General features: G+C 40.9%; 1 protein-coding gene across 1 annotated transcript in view; it reads left to right on the forward strand.

The window, feature by feature from the left end:
- Window positions 1-26,752, forward strand: part of EBF1 (EBF transcription factor 1) — a 385,610-nt gene that overhangs the window by 227,965 nt on the left and 130,893 nt on the right. The window contains exon 7 of the mRNA XM_014786137.2: window positions 14,239-14,320. Coding sequence (XP_014641623.1) covers window positions 14,239-14,320 — 82 coding nt within the window. The remainder of the gene's footprint in view (window positions 1-14,238; window positions 14,321-26,752) is intronic.

The following is a 26,752-nucleotide window of genomic DNA, read 5'->3' on the forward strand; positions in this document are numbered from 1 at the left end:
ACATACTGGGGTTCCAACAGACCCAGTGCTTTCTCTCCACAGCTCTTGGCTTAATTGGGGTGGGGGCATTGTTTCAGGTTTCAATCAGAGGCCTCCTCCTTACATATGGTTGCCATCAGCAGAAGAACCCCAGAGGGAGAGATGAAAACTCAAGGAGGAGAATCAGGGACCTCTATTGCAGCCTTTCATACCCTTTCATACTGCAGCTTCTTCTCTGCTTAACTATGAGGATGTTGTGTTTTGCTTTAGTAAGGAAAACTATTCGTTTATCACCGTTGGATTTATCTCTTCCATCTTGTGTGGGTCTTCCCACCATACTTAAGAATCTAGCCCTGAGTCAACTGGGAAAGACATTAAGGAACAAATATGTGTGTTTGGGGCAGGGGCGGGGGAGGGGGCTCCCACCATTTCAGCAGGTGGGCCCTTAAATATCGCTGGAGCAGGACTTGTTTTCATCTGTCGCTCTACAAGGGGATCTGGCCAGAAGTGCTGGGGAGAAAGTCCTGTCGCTTTGTCACTATGAAAAGTTAGAAAATTCAGAAAATTGGAAATCCATCAGGCATTGTTTCACTTACTTCTTCATTCATTCAGCAAATATTTGACTGCCAGATGCCAAGTAGTATCATAGGTAAAAAGACAGTGATGGGGACTGAAGGGGAGACACTGAGGTAGGATGCAGGGGAGACATCCCTGTGGAGGTGACATCTAAGGGAGACCTAAAGAATGAGAAAGAACTAGGGCCGGATCATTCCAGGGCCCAGGATGGGAAGAGCTTGGCATGTTTGTGGAAGTGGAAGGAAGCCCCCATGGCTGGAGTGCTTGGGCATTGGAACAGAAGCTGCCACTGATAAGCACGGGGACTTTGGCCAAACTGCTTGACTTCTTTGAGCCTCAGTAAACTCATCCATCATGTTGGGGTGATTCTACCCACCCCTACCACATCCTTCAAGAGTTTTATTTGAAGAGCAGTAGAAGAAAAGTTAGAAAAGATTTTTTTTTAAGTGAAGCATAGTTTAAAAAGTATAGCCTGTTATCTTTTTATTATTGATTTAGAGAAGGATTATTGCTAATAGAACTTAGCACAAGTTTTAATACCTGTTTTCCATCCGAGGAGGTTTATCTCCGCAGATACCAGAAGCTGGCTCTTAATCACAGAGTTTTACTTTTAACTCGGCCCACGGGTAAGCAGTGCGCCCTACACACAGTCTTGCTCTCTGTTATGAACTATATCCTGGCCTCAGATTCTGGTTCTGCCACTTAATGGTGTGTATGAGACCTTGGGCTCTTTTACCAACCTCTCTGGTCTCAGTATATTCATCTGTGAAATGGGGATATTCATTGGACCTAACTAATGGCATTGAGGTAAGGATTCAGTGGAGTGATTCCTGCAAATACCCAGTGCCTGGCATATGCTGAGTGAAATAGAGGCTCTCCAGGTGAAAATGGTACTGATTCCCATGCCAGTGAGGCCTGGCCGGATTCATGTGTCCTCCCATTAAATGTAAGAAGGGATAAAACTTGCTTGTACTGAGTTGATAGTGTCTTCTTTCATAGAGGAAGTTCCAAATTGCTGACTTTCGAGGCCACAGACTCTTTAGAAGCCAGGAGGAAGGTACCGAGTCAGGTGTTTTGCTTCCTGCATGGTTAATTGGTTGTAAAATGCTACTAAAACTTACTGCTTCTGATTGAATTAAGTGCCCTGGGAAATCCAGCTGTGAACAGGTGGGCGAGGGAGGTTTTGCCTGTGTCTGCACTCACTGTCTGTGGACAGCCTCATGCTGGTAAATAGGCCCTGCCTTCACTTTCGCTGGTGGCTGCAGATGCTTCTCCTAACTTTGCCCTTCACCCAACACGTCAGCTGTGAAAGTCCCGGGAGAAAATCAAGCTTGACTACATCTGGATTTCAGGTGACAAGGATTCTCAAAAATAACAAAACAAAACATGCCCTTGCTTCAAAAGCAAGAGCTACTTTTGTGTTTTTAATGAGAGGGGTCCCATTTAGTGGATCCACAGGGGTCCTTCTTTTATTATTATTTTTTAAAATTTCAAGAGGGGCACAGAGAAGCCCTGTCCTAGCCTCACATACAAAAGAGTTGCTGCTACTTTGGTTATTATGGTTCAGAGTGAGAGATGCAAACTGGGACCCCTTGCCCAGATTTGTTCTGTCTATCCCTTATATTGTTTGGAAGATTTGCAAATTTCACACTTAATATGTATTTTCAGCTTCTCTTGAAAGAGGAAGCTCTGGCAATTCCGTCCCCATGTTCCCCCGTGGAGTCAGATGGCTGGAGAATAGTTGAGGCTGTCCCTTACAGAGAGGACATTCACTGTTCAGCTCATACAGTCCCTAGTACTGTATGCAGCTTAGTTCACTCATTCGTGTTACCTGTCTGGAGATAGATATACATATATATGATAGTGACTTGAGAGGAGGCCATAAGATGTTGAAGTTGTACAGCCTAAAGTTACCAGAGCTCGGTAGAAGAGAATATTCTCTCTTTTTCACACACACCTTTTTTGGGACCCTCCCTTCTGCTACCTTCTCAGCTTTATAATTCTGTCGACATCTCCATCTCCACTTGCCTGTACCTTTCTTGGAGGGCATTGTCTGATGTGAGCTCCCCCTACCCTTCTCCTTCCCACTTATAACAGTTTCCTTGTCCTGTGATCTCTGTTAGGTGGGATACTAATGGATCACATTCTATTATGGATTTATCTCTAAGTATAGAATTTTCCAGCAAACCCAGCCTCACATTTTTCCAGGTTCAACTTTAGAAGAATGGAACTCATCTGTTTTTTTAGCCACTCAAACAAAAGTCCTGTGCTTTGCTTAGATTGGGCCTGACTGGCTTGACTTGGGTCACATGCTCATCTAAATCAATCACATAGTTGGGGGATGAGATGCCATGAGTGGCCAGGCCTGGATCATAGTGCCACTCTGGTCCATGTGTGGAATGAATTCATGCCACTGAAATACATGAACTCTTCAGTGGGGGCAAGGAAGTTCTCCAAAAGGAGGATGGAGGATTGTGATCAAAATAGGGGAAAATGGATTCTGGGCAGTCAACTCACAGACTCCTTCCACAATTTTGTGAAAACTCTGGACCCATTCCACAGAAAAGTGTGCACAAAAATTTGGATCCAATGTTGGGGTGTTCAAGAAACCCAGATATTCCATCCATGGACTCTAGGTTAAGAATATCTAGACTAGATAATTTCTAAGTTCTCATCCCATTCTGACATTCTTTGTTTTATTAAATGATCAACCAATTTTCATGATAAAATAAAAGCTCCTTTGGAGTTCTGTTTCTGGTTTTTCTGGTTTAAATTGAAGCTAAGAGTGTGACATGTGGAGGGGAGGGGATGGGAGTGTGAGCTGTGAGCTACAAAGCACCGTCAGAAAGTCTAAATTGTGTCATTGTTCGTCTACAATATTGCTTTAGTTTCACTTTCCATCAGCATCTTTATGATATCATGAGAAATGGTGCTTAATAAAGTGTCAGACTCTATTTTGCATTATGATTTTAAAATGATAAATTCCTTCTTATATTTTTATGGACTAGAACACACAGACTTATCGAATCACCCATAATATAAACTGGAATAATTTGGAGCTCATGAGATTATTGTCAGTGCTCTGGGGGCATGATGCTCACTGGTCATTTTTATTTAGAGACTGATCCTGAACCTTAAATCCAAATTAAGGAGTCACTTGTTTTTGTCTGAACTCAGCTTGTGTGGCCGTGTTGGAATGCAGTGATTTTTTTCAATGAAAGCCATTGCTCAGATTAAATTCTTTATCCCCAATGGTGTGTGAGCCACGAGGTGGGAGGCAACACGTGGTGATGCTGAGATTGGGACCAGGGAGGATGTATCCAGAAAAGTGAACAGACAAATGGAGTGAGATTTTTAAAAGGGTGATGATGATTTAAACAGGCTTTAAAATAATTTTTTATCCTTCGCAAGACTCCTTTTCCTTTTGAGGAACAGCTTCTTCAGCTAATGCCTTTTTCTTTTCTTTCTTTTTCGGTAGAAAAATGAGCTTATTTCTTTTCATTGAAGCAAATGTTTGTCAAATATCAGCTTTCTCTGGCGATCAGGAACTCCTTTCTTTCTCTGTGGCTTGTGCTGGGGATGAGGTGGGATGAGTGAGGGAATTTAATTTTTCTGTTTACTCAGAGGTGATTTGATATAATTTTTTGTGCTAATTTTCAGTGACACATGATTAGCTGTCCATCCCTTCTCTGCAGTTGGCTATTTCTGGTACATAACTCCATCATTGCATTTATCACATGGTATTGACATTACTGTTGATTTTTAAAAAATAAATTAGATATCAATTCTCAAGGTTCAGTGTACCTCAAAATTATCTGAGTACACTACCCCCTAACCTACTCCCTCCTGGGCAAGTTTCCCGGATAATTCTGATGCAGGTGGCCTGAGAACTCCACTTTGGTGAGCTTCCGTAAGGGCAGGGACCAAGTTGTCACTATGCTTGTGCTTGGCACATAGTAGGTGCTTAGTAAATACTGAATGAAGGATGGACTGAATGAATAAAGGGATGACTTAAGGAAATGGCTGAACCAAGAAATAGCAAACTGTCAAGAGCTTTAAGCACTGGGTTTCAACCAAGTCGTCAGAAGGGTCTGTAGAACTTTGGAGAGAGGAGATCCGTTTCATACTGTTAGTTACATGGCCTTTTGTCCCTTTGGGTTATGCTTAAATGTTTTAAGAACAATGGCAAGTTTACTTACAGATAATATTTTTAACTTCGACGTTGAGGAATTTTTAAGTAGGAAATTGAGGACACCAAAGGTGTGGAATCTGCCCAGTTGATACTCTTTTATGAATTATGCATATGTGAAACTAATAAATGATTTCTTTTTTACAGAGTGTGAGATGGATAGCTCTTCACTGATCTTGTTTGAATTAACTGGCAGATCTTAGAGCATAAAGACTTTGGCAAAGACTCATCATTTTTAGTTACTCATTTATCAATAGCAAAATGGGGGCAACATTCTCTAGGTTCTATGCTGAGTGATATTCACTTCAATTTTCACAAAAATAAAGTTATTTTTCTTAAATAATGACTTATTCATAGAAAATTCAGAAAATATAGAAAAAAATGGAAAGAAGAAAGAAAGAACCTTTGTGCTATAATTCAAAGTTAACTGCCATTAATATTTACAGTCAATTTAAGTCAGATATTTATTTACTGTTTTCCATATACAGCTGCACTAGGACCTGGGGAATAGAAAGTCACTCTACAGGGGTCTGTGGTGTCATAGAGGGGGCAGACGATTACTCAGGTAACAAGACATGAAGACCAAATGTGACAAGAGCTGTAACAGAGTGAGGAGGAAGTGATGAATTCTAGCTGGGGTATTTGGGAAGGTTTCATGGGCAGAGTGCATTAAGCTACAACTGGAAGGGTAAGTAGGATTATGAGAAGCTGAGATAGTGTGGGAGTGGGGAAGGCATTTCAAACCCAGGAATGCAGCCTACGGTGAAGGCAGGGAGGAAACTACATGTTCAGGGCACAGGATGTGACTGAAGCAAAGAATGCTGGACGGTGAAGAGTAGGGGACCAGTATGCCTGGCAAGGTAGAATCTTGACTTGATCAGGGACTTTGAAAGATTCCCTGATCCAGCCTCTGCCAGAACACCCGTAACAGATTGATACTTTATGACTATTCAACCTTACTTAGCAGTTACTCAAATACCTTACCATCCTCAGAGTCAAAAAGTTTTCTTGGAAGTTTGATTTTAAGTGCTTTCCTTGCCTTTAATTTTTCTTTTGGAGAAAAACTTGAACTACAGTCATTGTGATCACAGTACAGTTGATATCAAGAGAGAAGAACTGGTGCATGTTAGGCTCTCTGGGAATATTTGTTGGTTGAGTAAATGAATGACACTGAACACTTTTACTTCATAAAGTCTTGAAAAAAAAATAGTGAATTGAGCATCCATGACAACCTCACATGCTTCAGCTACTGTGAACTTGAACTTCTTGATCTCTCTCTGGCATCTATCACCCACACAGAAGAAATTAATATTGAAACCCATTGAGTCTTTAGGAGGAAAAGTGAAATTCTAACATCACATTCTAAATGAATCTGCTTTAATATTTTAAACCCATGAATAGTAAACGGAGGGGTATTAAAAGCCTTTCGTTTTCAACCTGTGGCTTTCTGTCTACAAGAAAGACATGCAAAGATAGTGACTTGTGGAACTGGTGACTACATGGAGTATAACTGAATCCTTGAGATGATGTTCATTGACTCCTCCCAAGAGACCCAGATGGCATTGCTCTTACTTTGACCATAATTCTTCAAATTTGGTTTGGCTCTATTATAAGACACACCCACGGGGCTTTTATTATCGTTAAAATGCATTTGAAATAGGTGAGATTGGTCATAAGCAAAATTGAAACATTAAGATTTATAATTGGGAATATTCTAGTGACAATACTAGAAAATTTTTTGCTGACTTTAGCTCTAATTTTGAATGAATCTGGTGATGATGATAAGAGAATAGCCAGATGTGGTCAATGATCTGTACTCCCGTGATACAATATATATAACATACAAAGGAATGTAGTGTAATGGATGTGGGCTTTGGAGCCAAACCAACTACGTTCAAATTCCAACTCAACCACTTACTAGATAGGGAACCTTGGGCAAATTACATAACTTCTCAGTATCGTTGAGATGAGAATATTTCACAGGGTTGTTGTGAAGAGTAAATGAATTAATACATGTAAAGCTCGCAGAACAGGGCCTTGCACATGGTATACTCATGTGTTTGCTATAATAACTACTAAGTTGAGGCATTGAGACTCCTCTTGCCTCACTCTTCATGCTTGGCTTTGTGGATAGGTCGTTGTTATTGAAGCAGAGTTGCCACCTGCATTTCCATCTTTTCCAGCCTGGGGAAGAATTTGCACCAGTGACCCAGAATTCCAAGACCTGATGCCTGTCTCAAATCCCATCCCCGGGTCTGCAGGAACTCTGTGCCAGATGATTCCTTGCAGATCGTGTTCCTTGTAATGAAAACAGTTTATGACAAATATGTTCTCAGTCTGTTGCCAGCCCTGAGAAGGACAAACATACACTTGAGTTTATCTGCCTCGTTCCTGCTGCATATCATACTATTAGGATGACTTTAAATGTCTGCTGAGGGCCAGTGTTTGTACCTCACTACATTTTGGCAAGAAACACTTGGCATTTGAGTAATCTTTGTAAAAGAGTGTCCCCGAAGATGAACGCCTTTTCTACCACACACAAGCTTAGAGTTCTTTGGATGAGTCATACTTGCTCATTTAATTTCCAATGAAACCTTATAGCAGTCAGTGGTAAGCTACAGCACCCCTGCTCTGACGTCCCTTCCCCATGTCATTTCTAAAGAATTGTGATTTATTCTTTCTCCATTGGCCACTGGTTATTGTCCTCCCTTCTCCCCTTTCACTATCCTGATGCTTTCTCCCGCCTTTCAGATTCGACTTCTAACATGAAGAGACCTATTTGCAGTGGGTCCTTTTCTTAAAACTATTTTAAATTCTTTTGTCTGCTGCTATGCAATCCCAATGCCTATTTTTTGGTAAGTCTTTGCCACTAATTATGTCATTCCATCAAGGCCAAACTTTGAGCTCTGAGGTAATGGATGCTTTTCAAGTTGATCATGTTCCTCCCTTCAGGCTGAGAGCACTTTCCAGAAATGCCCAAGATGTGAGGGACCTTGGCCAGGGGAAAAGGTAAACTCCTTGAGGTCAGTAGCCCTTAATAGGGGCAGCCACATGCTCTCCCTCTGGGATCCCCAAGATAGTGCCACAACTTGGTGTCATTCCACCTTCCACTGTGGGGAGGGAGGAGAGAATTTGCTACATCTGTGTAGAGTCTCCTCCGTGATCTTTCTTCTTCCCTTTCTGCCTTGCCCACCTCTCAAAACAGAACTGCCAGGGTTTGAGTCAATGCAGGTCTTCTCTCAGTAGTGCATTTTAATATCAGAAAAGGAGAGGAGGTCAACCCGGTGGTGAGAAACCTTTGCCCTTACACAGGTTCAGCCTCCTCAGCCTGCCCTTGTGGCATCCCTGGGATTTTGGCAGATTTACGGGTATCGTATTTTCACAAGGATGAACTGTACTCTGCACTTTCTTCTGTGTACCAGGAACCCAAAAGTGTTGACATTGAAAATAGAGTTTTCTCTTTCTAGCTGTTTTGGCTCCCTTGTTTTCAAGAGAGATCTGTTTTTCATGGCAGTGGCCATGGGACTCTTGTTTACTTCTCCACGGTGAGCGACCACGGGTAATGATGGCATTTCTGAAACAGCCCCTGGCAGCTCAGGTGGTCTGGGTAGGAATTGGTGCTTTCTGCTCAAATACTTTCAATTTGGGAGAATCCTTGTACTCCTGGAAAGTCTTCCTTGGTTATGTCTGGGCAGCAGATCTGGTCATGGAGGCAGGTCATGGAGGTAGGTCATGGAGGTAGGCGGTTCTGCGCTTCATTGTCAAAACGAAGATGATGGTGCCGTATGGAAATAACTCCTCCCAAGAGGCCCTGTCAATCAGGAGACGTTTCCCTTTCTACCCTGCAGTGAGTGTGTGTGGGAGCAGCTTGAAATTCACACAGAAGGGACCCTTCAGTTGTTTCCACACAGCTGTTTCCTGCATCAGGCCAGAGTGAGTCTTCGTGTCCTGAATATCTTTGGGAAGGATCATCTGCCACATAACCATCTGTGGGCATAAGTCAAAGGAACTTTCAGGGAGCCTTAAGACTGCAAATGGGGGTTTTATGTCTTGAGGTTTAGGTGTGCCTTGATGCTTTTCCTTTCCAGCCTGAACATTATGAGAGCAGCTGAAAACATCCAAACGTAATTTTTCAGAAGTTGGGTGGGGGAGGTAAAAACTCAACCTGCTCAGCCCAGATCTATTGCAGTGCTTTGCATAATAATTAATGATGTACAAGCTGTTGTCTAGTGGACGGTTTTACTGTATGTGCCCTTCAGTTGTGACTAGCTGGAGTCCTCCATGATTTAAACTGCTGCCTCTCTCCTTTCTGTCTTGGTCTGTGGGTAAAGCTGCTGTAGTCATTATTGTCTCACCTTGGTTTCTTCTTCTTTTTTTCCTTTTAGTAGGTCGTTCAATGAAACTTATAGTTCTCGTTACATAGATCTTTGCTGCTTTTCTTAAGCTTCGAAGAGAGAAGAATATTTTTTGAATCTGAAAATCTCAACATTTCTAAGTGCAAAGGAGTGAGCAGTTGCTCAGGGATAAATGATGATGAAAATAATTATCCCATCTTTTATGCCAGTTACTATTTAAACACTCTACATATGTTACTCATTTAATTCTCTGAAGGAGGTTCCATTTCCCCATTTTACAGGTGAGAAAATTTAGGCACAGAGAGGTAAAATAATTTGTCTAAAGTCACACACTTAACTAAACAGTAAAGCTAGAATTATGATGAAAGCCACACAATGGTGCTGGGAGAGAGGTACTGTTATTCCCACATTTTAATGAGACCACTGAGGTTCAGGGAATTGTAGAAATTTACCCAGGCATGTCTATCTCTAACTCAAGCTCTTGTCCAGTATGGCTGACTGCTATCTTTATTGTAGAATGTTCCCATTTCTACCCTTGGGAGGTCCTGGATTCTGTTTGGTTGAACAAGTATTTCCTGAAAACCCACTGATTTCTGAGTCCTGTGCCACGTGCTGGGTATACATAGATGACTTTTTGTTACTTTACCTCCTTGTATAGACAGGTCAGATCCTGTTGGCTAATTCAATGAATTTTCCTTTGGGGGGAGCCTAGAAGTACTTTTGGTTTCCAGCACTGTGCTAGTCACGTGGAAGCTACTCAATATACTGAATATCTGTTGGTTGCTAAAATGTGATACAAGTAAGTCATTGAATAAACAATTTTGTTCCAGAAATGTGTGTGTTCGGTTCAGTTAATGTTCATTGATGAGCTAATGTCCTCCATTAGCCTGATTGATGAACCTAAACCCAACTTTTAATAGGATGTCACTTTTGGTTTTATGACTGTCACTTTCCTAATTGAAGTAGTAGATTAAAAAGTTCAGTAGCTTAAGTGCTGAGCTCTTATTGGATGGGCTTTTGAAAAGCTAGCATTATGTTGGGAAAATCATACCACTAGAAGTCAGGACATGTGGATTATAGTTCTAGCTTTCATAACTATGTGAGTATTGTCGTGTCTCCTGATCTCTCAGTTTTCTCATGTGCACAATGAGGAAGTTAGGCTAAGTGATGGTTAAGGTCACTTATAAAGTCCTATAACTCATGGAGAAAACTCATACTATAACGAGTCCTGTTGGCCAATGTAGGGTATTAGTTTAGTTTTGACTGTAGATAAATATCTTTATTTTGTTGAGTCTTAGTTTTCTTGCCTTTCCAATGGGTTGATAATTTCTGGCATGCCTAATTTATAGGACTTCTGTGATGATTCAGTGAGGTATTGGGGATGTAAATGCTTTAAATAGTATAACACACTATATGAACACAAGATGATATTATTTCTATTGAAGGTTAACGGAAAGGTGTCAGGTTTCTCGCCACCCCCGCCACCCAAAAAAGACTGGAGTTTGGTCCTGGTTGGGCTGTTTCCTGGAGTTTATGGAACTCCTTGGAACACTGCAGGGTCAATAGGGACTTTGTCCTGCTTCGGGTCAGTTTCCCACGGTTAGGGTAAGGCTGCCACACTCTTTCTCCTGACAACACTTTATCAAACACACCCGCCACACAAAATGTGGTAATTCGTTAGACAAAAGTGAGGTTTTGAGTTACAATAACCTCCGCTTTGTTAAAAGCCCCCTCGGAATCTGAGATCTTCTCAGTAGGCCAGCACGTGTACCCAGGTTTACAAATGCCTTAAAAAACCCTGATAAGTCATCCCCAAAATGTGTGTGGCACATCTAATGCTGTCTCTCAGTGGGGATATTTTTAACTCCTACTTCTAACTCCTCAGTTCCTTTAAGGAAGTGCAGTCCGAAAGGGTCAGATATTTGGCATCTACTTAGGGGAAAACTTTGAAAGAATTCCTGAGGCTCCCCCTGGAGTAGGACTGGCTTTCTCCAAAAGAACTGGCCCTTCAGAGCGTCTTTGCCACATAAGGGCTTGTGTGAGGCCCCAGGCACCAGTTGACACCGTCTCTTCCCCACGACAGATGGTCAAGCCTTCAGTTTCAGCAAGCGATCCGCTGTCAAGAGGGCAGGCAGGAGATTCTGCCAGCATGCCAAGTGACAGGGCAGCTTAGGGTAACGGGGATCCGGTGTGTGCCCTGCATAGATTTTGTGCTAACGATGGGCTGCTGACAGGAGCCTCGCCTCTCTGCTTATCGTTGAGGCAGAAGATCCCCTGCTCCCTTGATTCTGTTTCTCTCTGGCAGAGCTAGCGTCCTGTTTGCTTGTCTTTCAAAATCCATTTTGGCAGCAGATGGACCCCCTCATGGTCGCTAGCAGTTGTCTGACTTGAAGATGCCAGAGGGTGTGCTGACAGCTCCTTCTAACACAACCTGAATCTGGCTGTCGAGTCTGGGCTCAAATGGCTTAAACACACACAGGAGGCAAATATTATCAGCCCTGGGGAACCAAGGAGGGGGGCCCACTGGAAGGAGAATGGCAATGACGTTTCCCTCCACAATGTTCTCATTGCTGGTGTAGAAATAATAATTCTAATAATTACTCATATGATTACTTTTATTAGTACAATTGCCATTGTGGTACAATTGCTGTCAATGGCGCAATTAGTATTAATATCAGTACTGCACTACTTCTATTATTACTAAAACTACTATAGCCTAATGGTTAAGAGTACAGGCTCTGTCAAAATTTGAGTTCTAGATTCATATTTACTAACCTTTGGGCAAGTTATTTAACTTCTCTGAACCTCAGTTTCCTCATCTATAAAATGGGATTCATAGCAGAGGTTATTTAGGAGGATTAAATGGGAAAATGTATTTGAAGTTCTTAGCACTGTGTTGAGCACAAGGTAAGCAACTAATACACAGAAGCCATTATTATTATTCCTGCCACCATCGCCATGCTTACTATGTGCCAGGCACTGCGCATTATCGCAGCTGATTTCCACAACTGCCTTATGAGATAGGGACTGTTATTGTACTCAATTGATAGATAAGGAAAGTGTGGTGCAGAGAGGTTTAGCTACTCATCCAAAGTCACACAAGCAGTACCTGTCAGAGTTGGGATAGGAACCTCGTTCTGGGTATTTCTGAAGGCTGTGGCTTGTCCACCGCACTGCACCGACTCTTACTGTCAACTGAGTGGTAGTCAGCCCTGTCCTGGGGCTTTGGGTGGCTTTTAATTATGCTCTTCCCACTAGCTGTGCTTGAAAGAAGCAGCCAGTTTTCACATTTCAGGTGTCTTTGGATGTAGGCTTTATCCCCAGCAAGATGGTAGACTCACTACCCTGAGCTCTCCGACATTAGTTTTTGACAGCCATGTGTGGTCATTGGGGCCACCCAGCACTTGCCTTCTAAGAGCTCTGTGGAAAGGGACAGTACAAAGGCACTTAGGATTGTGACCGCTCCCTCAAACCGGTTTCCTTTCCCAGGTCCACCCTGTTGAAAGGGGACGGGAGTCAGGACCGGCAGATTGGCCTAGGGAATGATGGTGTTGCTCTTTGATGTTCCAGGAGTCATTTGTCTTGTATAAAAGCTTGATAAACTTTGGCCTCTGTGAAGAGATCCTGGAAGTAGGGATGAATGATTATTCAGAAGCCTGCTTTTATTGATGGGCAGTTGAATGTTGCGTGATGTTGAAACGGCCATTTCAAGAAGCTGTTTACAGTTTAAAATGTTATTTTTTGGTTGACAATGTCATCGTCTCTCTTCAAATAGTTATTCCGACGCCATACTCCCCTCTTGGCAGATTCTAAGAGACCAGGGAGGAGCGAGATTCTTCTGGGACTTCTTTCGTTTTAGTATTCAGAAATTGGCTGAATTTGGCATGTCTTTGTGCTGTGCTCTTGTTACAGAGGACCCCAGTGTTATTTGGTTGGTAGACTTGTGCTCAGAGCTAAATCCAGACGGAGGCACGACGGCGTGATACTTCTTCACAAATTATGTGTATTGAAGTGGGAATTTTACTCCAGTGTAGACTTAAAGTGGCAGAAAGGTGAAGGAAAGAAAATTCCTATAAGAATTTAACTGACCAACATTTTAATGCATTCTGATATTTTTGGAAAATAATTTGGGCCTGAAATCCACAGCTCTAAGAGTAAAACGGATTGAAGAACTTCAGGTGGCTTTTAAAATGCTTCTTTCCCCAAACATAGGCAGGTGGAGAGGTTAATTGCAGGTGGTCAACATGAATGCCCTAATTGCACATCTTTGATACCTGCTGCCTTTCCGTGATGGACTTGAACAACTGCGACGTTAGAAATAACTCAGAACATTATAGGGTGACCATCTGATTTATCATCCATACCAGGACGCTTTTGAGAGTTAAAGTGGGTACTGTTAATACTTACACTAATACAGCTGGTATAAACTAGAATTGTTCCTGGTACATTGGGACCTTTGGTCACCCTAGCAAATAAAACCCATGGATCTCGCTGTAGAACCAATTCAGGGACAAGGTGGCAGTCGGGCAGGACAGTCCTCATTCAATCACAAATAGTTTTTGTTTCAATCACAAATAGCAGGTAGGGTAAGAAAAACATATAGGAAATGTTTGAGAAGTCAAAAGACTTTAGTCAGTATGTGAATTTTACCTACTTCTCATGGGTACTGCTGATTAGAATGTTTTATTTGGAGATGCTAAGATAAAAAGTGTTTACCATCTCCTTGTATTCATCCAACATGTATTTTGGCTGGTTCATCATCTGTGAATTTATGGGGCTTAAATTACATGTTGCTGCTGGGGACCATGAGGAATTCTCAGGCAATTACATCCAATTGGAACCTACCTTAAATTATGGTGAAAACTTTCCCTCTGTTATGAGTGAAGATACTTCCTTGGGGGCTTAATTTTCTTTTGTGAGATCTGTTGGCAGCCCTGAGAGCATTCCCTTCTTAAAGAAGGTCCAGCTTGGGTGCAAAACAAAGGCTAAAGCCTTAAACCAAATACTGGCTCTGACACCACTCTGAATGTTTCAGAAAATGTCCAGAAAGAACAGAATGCACAACCCGGAAGCAACTTACTACTTTTTTCCATTCAGTGTTGAATGGAATGCTAACCATGGTAATTTGTTTCTTCACAGGTTCTTCTTGAAATTTTTCCTCAAATGTAACCAAAATTGCCTAAAGAATGCGGGAAACCCACGTGACATGCGGAGATTCCAGGTGGGTCTGTCTTGCCTTTCCTAAATCTCAATAATGACATGAGTATCACGAGAGGGTAAAAAAGTCTTGGGCAGGAGATAGAGTATAGTTGTTTCCCCAGGGGTGAGGAGCAGGTGAGGCTTTTAGTCCCCCAGGTGTCTGCACTCTAGGAGTTATTTTTATTAGAGAAGAATTGGGACTGAACCACCTGTGTTCACTGGTTGAGGCTCTGATGCTCTTTGAACCTAGTTTGGCTTCCTGAATAGACTCACAGGCTTAAACTTCTGCAGGTTAAATGAAGTACATAGAAATGATTTATTCTTTGCCTGATGTTTTGCGAGTAGAAAACTGGTAAGTAAGAGCCTTATTCTGATGTAGAATTATGCCCCCTTCTTCCTTCCTTTCTCGCTGTTCTCCTCTTCCAGTCTTGGCAACTGTTAGCAGTAATTATCTATTAAAAATGGACCCCTGAGGAAGCAGGGCATATCTAGAGAGACATGGATGACACAGTCCTGTTTCAGAAATGTCCTCGTATGGCACATGTAAATGTTCTCAAGCATCAGTCAGATCTGCCACCATTTAAAGCATAAGTGGTATGTTAACCTCATATAATTACATATTTACTAAAGGAAAAAAATGTGAAAACAAATGCGTTACCTTCCAAGACACAAAATGGTAGTTGGGTTTTAGCAAAGGTTGCTAAGTTCTAGATGTGGGGCTTCTCAAGCTAAAAGTGTTGAGAATCCCCTGGGGATCTTGTTAAAACGCTAACGGACGTCTCTGGTGGGCCTCAATTCTACGTTTCTAACAAGCTCCCAAGTGATGCCAATGCCGCGGACCACACTTTGAATAGTAAGGTTCTAGACCCTTCTGTTGCTCTCCATCTAATTTTATGGTTAACTGATTTGCATGGTCAATGTTTGTCTTCCCGTATATGTATGCCCCTACAGTCTGTTAGGGAAAACAACATGGTGTTTGAAGTGTGCTCTTAGGTGTAGTTAGTCAGATTTAAGTGTGGATTGAAATGTATGATCTCTGAGAGAATCTTGAAAAATTTTAGCTGTACATTCTCAGATGGGAGAAAGGGAAGGATGATTCTGAGCATTGATTTTTGGATGTCCAGATCTCTTAGTCTCCAAGATGATTACTTTTTAAGAAGTGAGACTTATTAGTCTCATGAAAGAACAAATTCACTGGAAAGAAGACATTCTCTCGTGAGATTCTGAAGTATTTCTGTAAAATCATTCTGGCCTTGCCACCTTTTGTCCTGACAGAGATGAATGGGGAGAATCCTTGGATTCCTAGTTTCCTGGAAAATGTTTCTCCTGGTTAGCCTCTGACCCCAAGTTGGTAGACTTGGGCGCATTCATTTCCACACGGGACTTTTTGTGTTGAGTTGGAGTCAGCTTTGCTGGTGAAACAACACATGTGATGCCACTAAGTGTGTGTTGCTAAATGTCTTGCAACAAGAGCTCAGGTTTCAGTATAAACTGTTTTGTAGCTTGCTCTGGCTTTGAGATGAGCCGTATACCTCCTTTGACCAAGCTTGGGTTAGGAACAAGGCATATCCAGGCACAAACGAATTCATGTCTAATAAACATGTCTAGTAGATATGTGTAATACCTTATGAATACAAGATCATAAAGTACAGGATCAAATTTGCTGTACCTCTCAGGGCAACAGAGTTAGAGATGGACTTTGGTGACAATGAGAACCTCTGAAAGAATGTTTGTCTAAGACTTCTGGGGCCTTGCTTTCCCTCACAGGACCTGCTAGCGAAATATCTGAAAGTCTTGAATATAGGAAGGTAGTGCTTATATGAGATGAGAACCAATTCAGTCTATTATTTTTCAGAGTGTCTAGACAAAATAGCAGACAAATAGTTGTTCTTTTTTTTTTTTACAAGGGCTACTGAGATGAGGAGGCATGAGTTAGATTTCTGGAAAGTTTTGAAATCTTTTGGAGTTTCAGTTGCCTCAACTATAACATGGTAAAAATGATTATTCTGCCTATTTCACAACATATGACAGAAAGACAACATTTTGCATGCATAAGTAATTTTCAAATGATAAAACATAAATGTAAGCCTTTGGAGAAAATACTTGCGATAAACTAAAGCTGGATCATTAGTTCAGTACTCGGTTTCTCAACCTGGGCACAATTGACATTTTAGACTAGATAATCCTTTGTTGAGGGGCAGAAGGAGAGTTGTCCTGTGCGTTGTAGGATATTTAGCAGCTGTCACTGGCCTCTACCCACTAGATGCCAGTAGAGAAACTCCCCCTCCAGTCATGACAACCCCAAATGTCTCCAGACATTGTCAAATGTCCCCTGGTTTGGGGTGGTGGGGTGGTGCAAAATTGCCCCTGGTGGAGAAGCACTAGCTCAGTCCTATTCCTGATGGCCTCCGATGGACTCTTCCCTGTGATAGTGCTACTGTCCCAAAGAGTGCACCCTTTGATCAGGCATGAGAGCTGCCTGACCCAAGGTCTGTACTGTCCTTCAAATACATATGATTTCTCTGAACCCTGACAATGCTCTTTCCTATGCTTCTCCAGCTGGTCCTAAAACAGACAGACCTCTCTCAATAGGGGTAGCTACCTTGGCCACCAGAGTTCGTTTTTGAGTTGAAGAAGAGCTGTGTCTCTTTCTATCAGCAATGATGAATTCCTTATTGGATCTCAGATTTAACCTGATGTTCCCATCACCCACTCATTACTTCCTGGGAGAGGATAGAGGGCGCCTATGGCAGAATGAACACTGACTCGTTTTGTTATTATCTCTGTACATATTTCATTAATTATCATTTTTACACAACTATCACATGGTCTTGGGCATGTGTGCACGTAGATATTTATGCAGAGAATGGATAAATTGCTTCAAGAGAGTTAAAGTAAAACCTCAAATATCACTTATTCAACCTTTCCATTTTTTTCTCTAGTCTTGTTTCTTTCATGACTATTTTCTCCTACATTTCTCTGTATCATTTCATGTTGGTGGCCACTCCATCCTTCCTGAATTCTCATTTTGCCTTGGATTTCATGACAACTTGCACTCATTCTCAGCCGCCTCCAAGGGATGCTCTTTGTCTGCTCTCCTGCAAATGTTGCTATGCCTCACGTTTCCTTTTGATATCCAGATATTTTCTCACTTTATAGGCTCTCTTGTGTATTTTTTCTACTCGTAACATCTTAATCACTATTTGGGCTCTGAGGACTTTTTTTTTTTTTTTTAAAGATTTTATTTATTCATTTTTTCCCCCCAAAGCCCCAGTAGACAGTTGCATGCCGTAGGTTCACATCCTTCTAGTTGCTGTACGCGGGACTCGGCCTCGGGTTGGACGGAGATGTGGTGCCTCGGGGCGCGCCCGGGATCCGAACCCGGGCCGCCAGCATCAGAGCGCGCGCACTCAACCGCCAAGCCACGGAGCCGGCCCTGGGCTCTGAGGACTTTTGAGTCAGGGTCCCTGAGGCCTGACACATAGGTTCAGGTCTAGCCATCCAGCTGCCTGCTGGCTATTTCCAGGAACTTCAACTCAATGAGCCCAAACTTCATTGTCATCCTCATTTTTTTTTTTCATGCCTCCACCCCAAGCTGGCTTCTTTGCCTGTGTTCCCTGTCTTGGTTCATTCCTAATTGCATTAAGTGCTGGGGAGGTGACTGTTTATATTTGTGTCTACATTCAGGGTGTTCCATATACATATGTATAAATGTATGTGTCCATGTGTGTACTTTGATGTACACCTATGGACATTGGCCATAATGGTAATGATAAATCTAACATCTATTGGGTACTTATTATGTGAGAAGTTTGTGCTAAGTATTTTACATGAGTTATCATATTTATCTTTACAGTATCCCACTTAGGAATGTGCAAATATGGATTATTCCCATTTTACAGATGAGGGAACTGAAGCTTAGAGAAGTTAAGCAATTTGCCCAAAGTCAAACATCTACTAAGCAGTGAGGCAGTGATTCAACCCAATCAGTCTGACTCAGATATTATCTAAGGTTGTGGAACAGTAAAGAACTTGTCCAGAGTCTGTAGGCAGATAGTTAGTGAGGCAACAAGGAGGTCTCTCAGCATCTGAGAACCACAGCAGCTACCCACAAATATATACTGGAATCTCAGGAAAGCCAAGGAGGGGTTTTCAAAAGAGGTGTTTGCCCTAATGAAGCCTACAGATAGGATGTAATGAAGAATACTGGAATACCACTCAAGTTCATCAAGCAGAGGGTGGAGTTGTGTGGAAGGGGAGGAATTCGAGGATTGTTCCCGAATAGAGCTACAGTGTTGGTCAATTTTTACTTGTATGAACTTTAAAAAAAGAATCTATTACTCAGAAGACTGCCTATGCTTCACTTAACCTATGGAGGTTTTGGACAGTTCTCCAGCACAAGCAAGATCCCTCACCGAGATGGAGCCTGAGTAAAGTGGCCCCTGACATCTTAGAGTACTCTGTTGAGAAATCATACTGAGGTTCCCAGATCTTAGGAGTGAACCAAGAAGGGGAAGATTAGTCTTCCCTGCAGCTATCTTGGCAGACAGGGATGTGTCGAGAGTCGTTGGTTGAAGGTTTCCCATGAACAAGACGTATAATTTCCATCATTTTTCTCATAGTACAGTAATTGGGGAGCTGGCTTCAAACATCTTTATGTTGCTATTGCCTCTGAGGGGGAGCGAGAGAGTGTCTTTTTGGCCTGAGAAAACTCTGATCTACTCTACATCTCAATGTGGCTTTTCCCAGTTATATTGAAAACCCCAAACCTGCAGACATCTGATTGAAAACGTGCTCTCCTGTCTATTAAGTGGGCTCACTCCAGCTGTCATGGATGCTGCTTTTCTCTCATCCCATTTTGTATGCTTACCAGGCCAGCCTGATCTTCATACAGCCATGCCAGTGTGTGTCTCCTCTGAACGGCAATCAGGGGCTTGTGTAGGTGACTGAGGAGGACATAAGAAAGGTTGTTGATCTCTTGACATGTAAAGACATTCTGTCAAGCAAACTCAGCCTCATAGCAGCTGAGCTTCTGGCGTGTAAACAGAGACTGCTTAATTACACAGGTCATGTCAATTAGTGTGACCTTAGTGTTTTCAAGAAATTAATCACTTTCCGCAGAGCTTGGCTGTGTTCATACTTCAAGGCAGTGTGGAGTAAGCCTTGTAGAAAATCTGGTACAATCTTTTTTTTTTTTTTAATTTACAATGGATGTTTTCTTTTGCAATCCCCAGGCTGTGGTTAGGGTAACAAGCTTGCTTAAATACAACAGTGGATACAGACTTCCTTCAGTTCTGGTGGGTGTGGGGAAGTGGGGAGGAATGGTGAAGGTGGGGGTAAGCTAGGGGTGGAAACAGCTCATGACAGGGAGAAATTCACTGTGACTAAATGAGCCTGTTTCTTCATCTTGACACTAAAAAGATGCTAATGTCAAAGGACTGTGTTAAAACCATGTCACGGGTCTGGTTTTTAACTGACATGAGCTAGACAAGTCAAGGTTAAGATTTAAATCCTTATCAGTAGCTTCTCTTGTTGGGGCTGGCAGAATGAGGATGGTGAGGGGAGGAACAAGAATTGGGTACAAGTTGTCATCACAGTAGATACTAAAATACCTGGAGACTGGGAAGTAAAGTATACATTTCCAAATTCATCCTATCCCTCAATGAATTTTTTCCATATGCTATAAATCTATATCCACGCATAAATGTTATATCTGTGACTAAATATGAATATAAATGTAAGATATATTCATTCATGTATGCACGCAGTCAGTAGTATTTATTGACGTGGTAGGTGGTATTTATTGTGATGAACAAGAAAGACAGGATGTTTGCCCTAATGAAACTTATATTCCAGTTGGGGTCTATTAGTTAGTATAATACTAGCTGCTGTAATAAATAGACCAAAGAATATATAAAAGCTCACGTACAACAGAAGGTTATTTCTTGCTCACATAATGGTACAAGGCAGGTATTCATGTTGATAAGTAGATCTTGTCCATGAAGTGATTTGGGGACCTGGGTTCTTTTTGTTTTGTGCCTCCACTATCCCCTAGAACCTGTTGTCTCTGTCCACCCAGCTGAAGGGTAAAGAGGGCATGGAAGGTGCACATGGATTTCTTAAAAACCTGGGCTTAGAAATGATCTTTGTCAAATCTCACATTCCACTGGCCAGAAGTCTGTCACACAGCCACACAACACAGGGAGGCCTGCCAATGTCTAGTTGTACAGCCCAAGAAGAAAAGAAAACGGATGTGTGGGGAACAGTTACCATCAGCTGCCACAATGTCTACAAATTAATAATCACAAGTCATTAAAATTTTTAATTATTGCTACAAAGAAAATTAAACAGGATATTATGAGAGAGAATAACAGTGTGGGATGGGGGATGAGAACCTACTTTAAAGTAGGTGACCAGGGAAATCTTCTTGGGAGATGATGTTTAAGCTCAGAGCTGACAGATAAGAATAAATCACCCTGAGAAGAGCCAGCAGAATTTTCCGAGCAGAGAGAACAGCAATCCCCAAATTCATGTTTATCTCATGTTTGTCTGAGGAGATGAACAATCTTCCTTCACCTCTTACTCATTTGGAGTGGGGGAGTGGAAATCTGAGGAGAAACCACTAGGTTATTCATCCCAAATTTACACCAAAAATGTGTGTTCTTTTAAAAATGATGACATGGGAAATGACATTAAAAGGCAACTCTCTGCCTGTTTTTGTGTGAATTCTATAAATTGTGGAGAATCCTTGTTATTTATTCAAAAACCCACAGAGCTCTGAATCAGTCTGCTATAGGGTATGATTAGAGGATTCTTAAAATACATGCCCAACCTCTGCAGTTTCTGTCTGCTTGTAAAGGCACTTAAATAAAGAAGGAAATATTCTCATCCCTTTTATTTTTCTTCCCCTGCCCCCCACCCCCTGCCTTATACTGTTTTGACAAACAGCACATCTCACAATTAAATTCTTTACCAACAGAATGCTCAGGGCCCGAGCTGCAATCACTGTCTTCATACAGAATCATTTCAAGATGCACCACACTGATTAATTATACTGAAAGCAGCTCTAATGATAGTTTCAGAGTGCAGGATTAATTCACATAACATGGTAAATACAAATGGTGGATTTTCAACCTGATATATTAAACTATTACAGCTTATTGGGCAAATATGTATCTTGGCGTAAGCCTTATGCTGGGCCTTGGCAGAAAATATGCATCAGTGAGAAGGAATCCTTACCAACTGGATTTGATGAGTGGTAGCTTTGCACTTAGAGCAAATAAATTTCTACATTAAGTACCGTCACTATTGAAAAAATGTAACATACATTAAAGCATAGATGTAAAAGTGTTTGGTTTGATCCGTGTTGCCTGTGGATATTAGTTCTGAGGATGCCTATAGTTATTGAGACTTACCAACAAAAAACATTCTTATATTCTTCCACTTTTTAAGTTGTAACTTATAGAGCTCTTATGATGTGTGAGACACTGTACTAAGTGTTTTACATGTATCATGTATAATCTTACTTATTTTTTTACCGTTCTTTCCCTTGTTTACTTTGCTCCAAACAAGCACATTGGCCTTCCTTCTCTTCCTTCATTTTTCTTCCCTGAATGTACAAAACTCTATTGTGCCTCAGGATCTTTGCACTTGCTATTCTGTCTCCTTGGGAAATTCTTCTGTTACATCATTGAATGACTAGATACTTCTTATTACTCAGATTTCAGCTAAAATGTCACCTCCTCAGAGAGACCTTCCTTAATCACCCAATCAAAAATAGCCCCCACCTAGGCATCACCCCCTCCCCATTTTATTTTCTTCTTGGAACTGTTGACATTCTGAAATTTGCTTTCATTGCTTATTTACTTGTTGTCTGAAAAACCTCTTTCTGTCCTTGATAAGAACTAAGCCCTTGGTGGGCAGATACTTTATCTGTCTTGTTCATTGCTGTTTCTCCAGTATGTAGAATAATGCCTGGCTCACAGTAGGCTCACAACTTATTCCTATGATTAAGTGACTTATCTAAGGTTACAAACTAGTAAGTGATGGAGTTGGGGTTCAAACTCAGGACTGTCTGACTCTGGAACCTGAGCTGTTGACTAATATGCCATTTTTTGCTCCCAGTTTCCATATCCATGTGCCATATGGGAACACATAAATGGAGAGCACCAGTTAAATGCCAATGATACCATCAAGAGTCAGGAAAAGTATCTTGATCCACAGAGGGAGGAATAAGGTTCAGATCACTGCTGAGCCTTTCATGTCTAGTACGTGTCACAGTTCAGGAGACAGGAGCTGGGTCTCGTTTCCAAAGGTCCAAATTAGTTTAGCACAAGTATCTGAGAATTTAGAAGTGTCTGTTCTTGTCTTACTGTCAACAGAAGAGAGATTTTTGCCTTGAGCCTTAAAATGTGGATTTAATTCAGTTACTCACTTCCTTACTCCAGCAGTTCCACTCTGTTACATCCTGGAGGTTCACGCATCCTCCATAATTTTTAATGAGTTATTTGGGATCTTTCAACCAGATAGAAACTAGCAATCAGGCAGGTTTCAGAGAATATCTCATTCCATATCACTCAAGGATATTTTAAAGGACAAAGTTAATGAAGACCTAACTGCTGCAGACCATTTTTACATAAATAATACTCAAAGCGTAGTCAGTTCACATAGACACCAGAGATGTGTATGGGAAGATATCAGGAGTGTCAGGGGAGAGAGGACTTAAGCCAGGAGTGTGTATTGAGAGGCTGGAGGCTGTTGTGGGTAAGAACTGGACCCGGAGTCTGGAAGTTTCCCTTCAGACTTGCCTCTTCTCTTAATTTGTCTTATGACCTTGAGGATGTTTCTAAACCTCTTGATCCTCAGTTTTCCAAGCTATAAAAGGAGGTGTTGGACAAATTTGCAACGTCATAACTATTGATGACTCTTTTTGTCATTTTCTCTTATGAACCTCCTATGATGACGTATTTTTTCAACCTAATTGCATTTATTAAGAATCACACTGTCTATTTTAAAATTATTGGAAGCCGTGTGAAACTGACAATTCAGAGCTTCTCGTGTGCATGAGATAACCAGTGTTTCCATATGGAATTGATATGATCCCATATCAACAAGAGAAAGTTACTGAATGTTTTAGTGTGCAGCCTTACTGTGGATGAATTTAGGATTCTCTCTCTGCAAGGTTGTCCCCATTACTACGTTTGAAAACTCTTAGTTGAAAGCCACTAGATTGGCTGATCTCTTGTGTCTCTTGTGACTCTAACTTTTGAGGAGTCTGTAAAGAGTGGTTCAGCAAACAGGTAGGGTGGAGAATATGGGCTGTGTGGGGTTGAGGGTATAAGTTTAATAGGATATACTTTATTTTGTAAAGCATTTTTAGGTTTATAGAAAAATGAAGGGAAAGCACAGAGAGTTCCCTTATACTCCCTCAATACCCCCTCCCCAGTTTCCCTTATTATTAACATCTTGCGTTAGTGTTATGCATTTCTTATAATTGATAAGCCAATATTGATACATTATTGTTAACTAAAGTCCATAGTTCACAATAGGGTTCGCTGTGTTATACAGCCTGTGGGTTTAGATGAATGCGTGATGTTATGTACCATTACATGTATCTACCATTACAATATCATGTAGAATGGTTTCACTCCCCTAAAAATACCTGTGCTCCACCTATTCATCCTTCCCTCCCTCCCCACAAACTCCTGGCACCCACTGATCTTTTTACTATCTCCATAGTTTTGCCTTTTCCAGAATGTTATATAGGAATCATATAGTATATAGTCTTTTCAGATTTGTTTCTTTCATTTAGCAATATGCATTTAAAGTTCCTATATGTCTTTTCATGGCTTGATAGCTCACTTCTTTTTTATTGATATATAATATTCCATTCTATTTATTGCCAGTTTGTTTATCCATTTACCTATTGAAGGATGTCCTGGTTGCTGATGCTTTTTATTTAGTTGAATTTTATATTGATATAATGGTAGATTCACAAGCAGTTGTACAGAATAATACAGAGTGATTCTGTGTACCCTTTGCCAATCTCCCCTTATAGTAATATTGTGCAAAATATTTTTGTGCATAAAAAAATTTTGCACAATATTATATTGTACTATACAATACTAATACAAGACATGAACATTGATACGATTCACACATCTTATTCAGATTTCCCTAGTTTTACTTGTTCTCATTTGTTTGTGTTTATGTTTTTAGTTCTATAAAATTTTATCACATGTAGGTCTGTGTATCTATTACCCAAGTCAAGATGTTGGACATTTCCATCACCATAAGGATCCTTCCTATTGTCCTTTTATAGTAGCCACATCCATTTTCCCTCTGTCCTAATCCCTGGCAATCACTAATCTGTTCTCCATTTCTAAAATTTTGTTATTTCAAGAATGTTAAGTAAATGGAATCAGGCATTGTATTAGTTTTCTATGACTGCCGTAACAAAATACCACCGACTAGGTGGCTTAAAAACAGAAATTTACTTTCTCCTAGTTTTGGAGGCTGGAAGTCCAAGATCAAGGTGTTGGTAGGTTTGGTTTCCTCTGAGGACTATCCCTGGCTTACAAATGGCTACCTTCTCTCTAGGTCCTCACATGCTCTTTCTTCTTTGCATGCACACCCCTGGTGTCTCTCTGTGTGTCCAAATTTCCTCTTCTTATAAGGACACCAGTCAGATTGGATTAGGGCCCAGCTGAATGGCCTCATTTTAACTTAATTACCTCTTTAAAGGCCCCTATCTCCAAATACAGTCATATTCTGCAGTACTGGAGGTTAGGACTTCAACATATGAATTTTGGTAGAGGACACAATTCAGCCCATAATATTCAGTACGTAACCTTTTGGTGTTGGCTTTTTTCACTTGGCATAATTCTCTGGAGATTCATTTGGGTGTAGCAATAGTTTGTTCATCTTTATTGTTGAGTATTATTCCACGGGATGTTGCTTAATGCCTTTTTATTTCATGTACTTTAAGGCAGTGCATTTAATGCCTTATATTAGGGGCCCTGAGTTAATGCAAACATAGAATAAGCTATGACAACCCAGAGGTTAGGAAGCCATGTAATAGACCAACTTTAGCACTAATTTCCTTAGACTGAATTACCGTATAACAGCATTGAAAACCAAGATTTATAAGTTTTTAAATAATCACTTAAAATTAACTTGCTAAAGTGGCTGTTTTTTGGAGGGAGGTACTTACTAGCAAAATATGCTAAATTTAAACATTGAAAATATTTTTATGGTCTAATCTCCCCTGGTTCCATATTTGTTGTAGAAATGTTTAAAGATACAGAGTTCAACTGTTTTGATTGCTTTTGTCATAACCCCTTCTTCCACATGAGCTGCTGCTTTTGTTAATGTGATCTTCCACTCATGGCTGAATTTAGCTGCTTGTGTCTTTTTGAAAATCTGCTCATGAGACAGAGATTATGCTTCATGAATCTTAAGATAATATAGCTGGGACATATAAGGTCTCCTGCCTGATATGAAGGGAAGAGGGTAAGCCTGAGGAATGATAGTGAGGAAATGCCAACCAATAACAAAACTCACAGAGAACCCCTCATTCATATGAAATATTGGGAAAACTAGACTGAATTGATAAGATGTCTAATTTATAGACTATTTTCAAAGCAGTAAGATTTCATTTAGTTTCAAGCCTCAAATGTAACAGGCTAAGATGCAGATAGGTTCTAGAAAGCAAAATTACATAAACCAGTGATATTTGCAATTCACAAGACTCCTAAGTTATATAATTAATATATGTTGTGAGCACAAAGGTCTTTAAAATTGCACAATTTCATTGATAGACTGACAAAGCAGTGAACATAGAAGAAATAATTTCTGTATCATTTTATTTAAATAACAATTTATGCTGGGTCCTCTGTTGGCAATTAAAATGCTTTAGATTATCAGCCCAACACATTCTCTTGAACTTTTTATTGAGCATCACCAACAAAGCAACAACTATACCACTATTGCTACTAACATTTGTTGAGTGCTCAGTATGAACCAGGAACCCTGCTAGCCATTTTAAATAATGTAAACCTCATAGTACCCTTACGTGTTAGGTACTATTATTATTTCCATTTGAGAGTCAGGAACACTGGGGCATAGAGGGGCTAAGTTAACCTGGCCAAAGTCACATCAATTAGAAAAGCTTGGGAGTCAAGGATCATAAATTTTGTGTTGAATTCTTTCCAATTATCGATAGAGGAAGATAAATAGTAAAACTAGTAACCTTTAGGGATATCTGGATCCAGGATGTAACAGAGAAGGTTCTGAACCACTGAGATGACCCAAGAAATTGAAAACATCAGTGTAAAAATCTCCAAAGTCCATGGGTACCTGCAGCCTTCTCTTCTGCCCTTTTTATCCCCTCACACTGAATACCCTCACCTGGAGGGCTGGACCCAGATAGAAGGTACTGTGGAACATGTACTGG

Source organism: Ceratotherium simum, chromosome 4 (genome assembly GCF_057802395.1).
Source record: "Ceratotherium simum simum isolate JZ-2026a chromosome 4, ASM5780239v1, whole genome shotgun sequence".
Taxonomy (NCBI): Eukaryota; Metazoa; Chordata; class Mammalia; order Perissodactyla; family Rhinocerotidae; genus Ceratotherium; species Ceratotherium simum.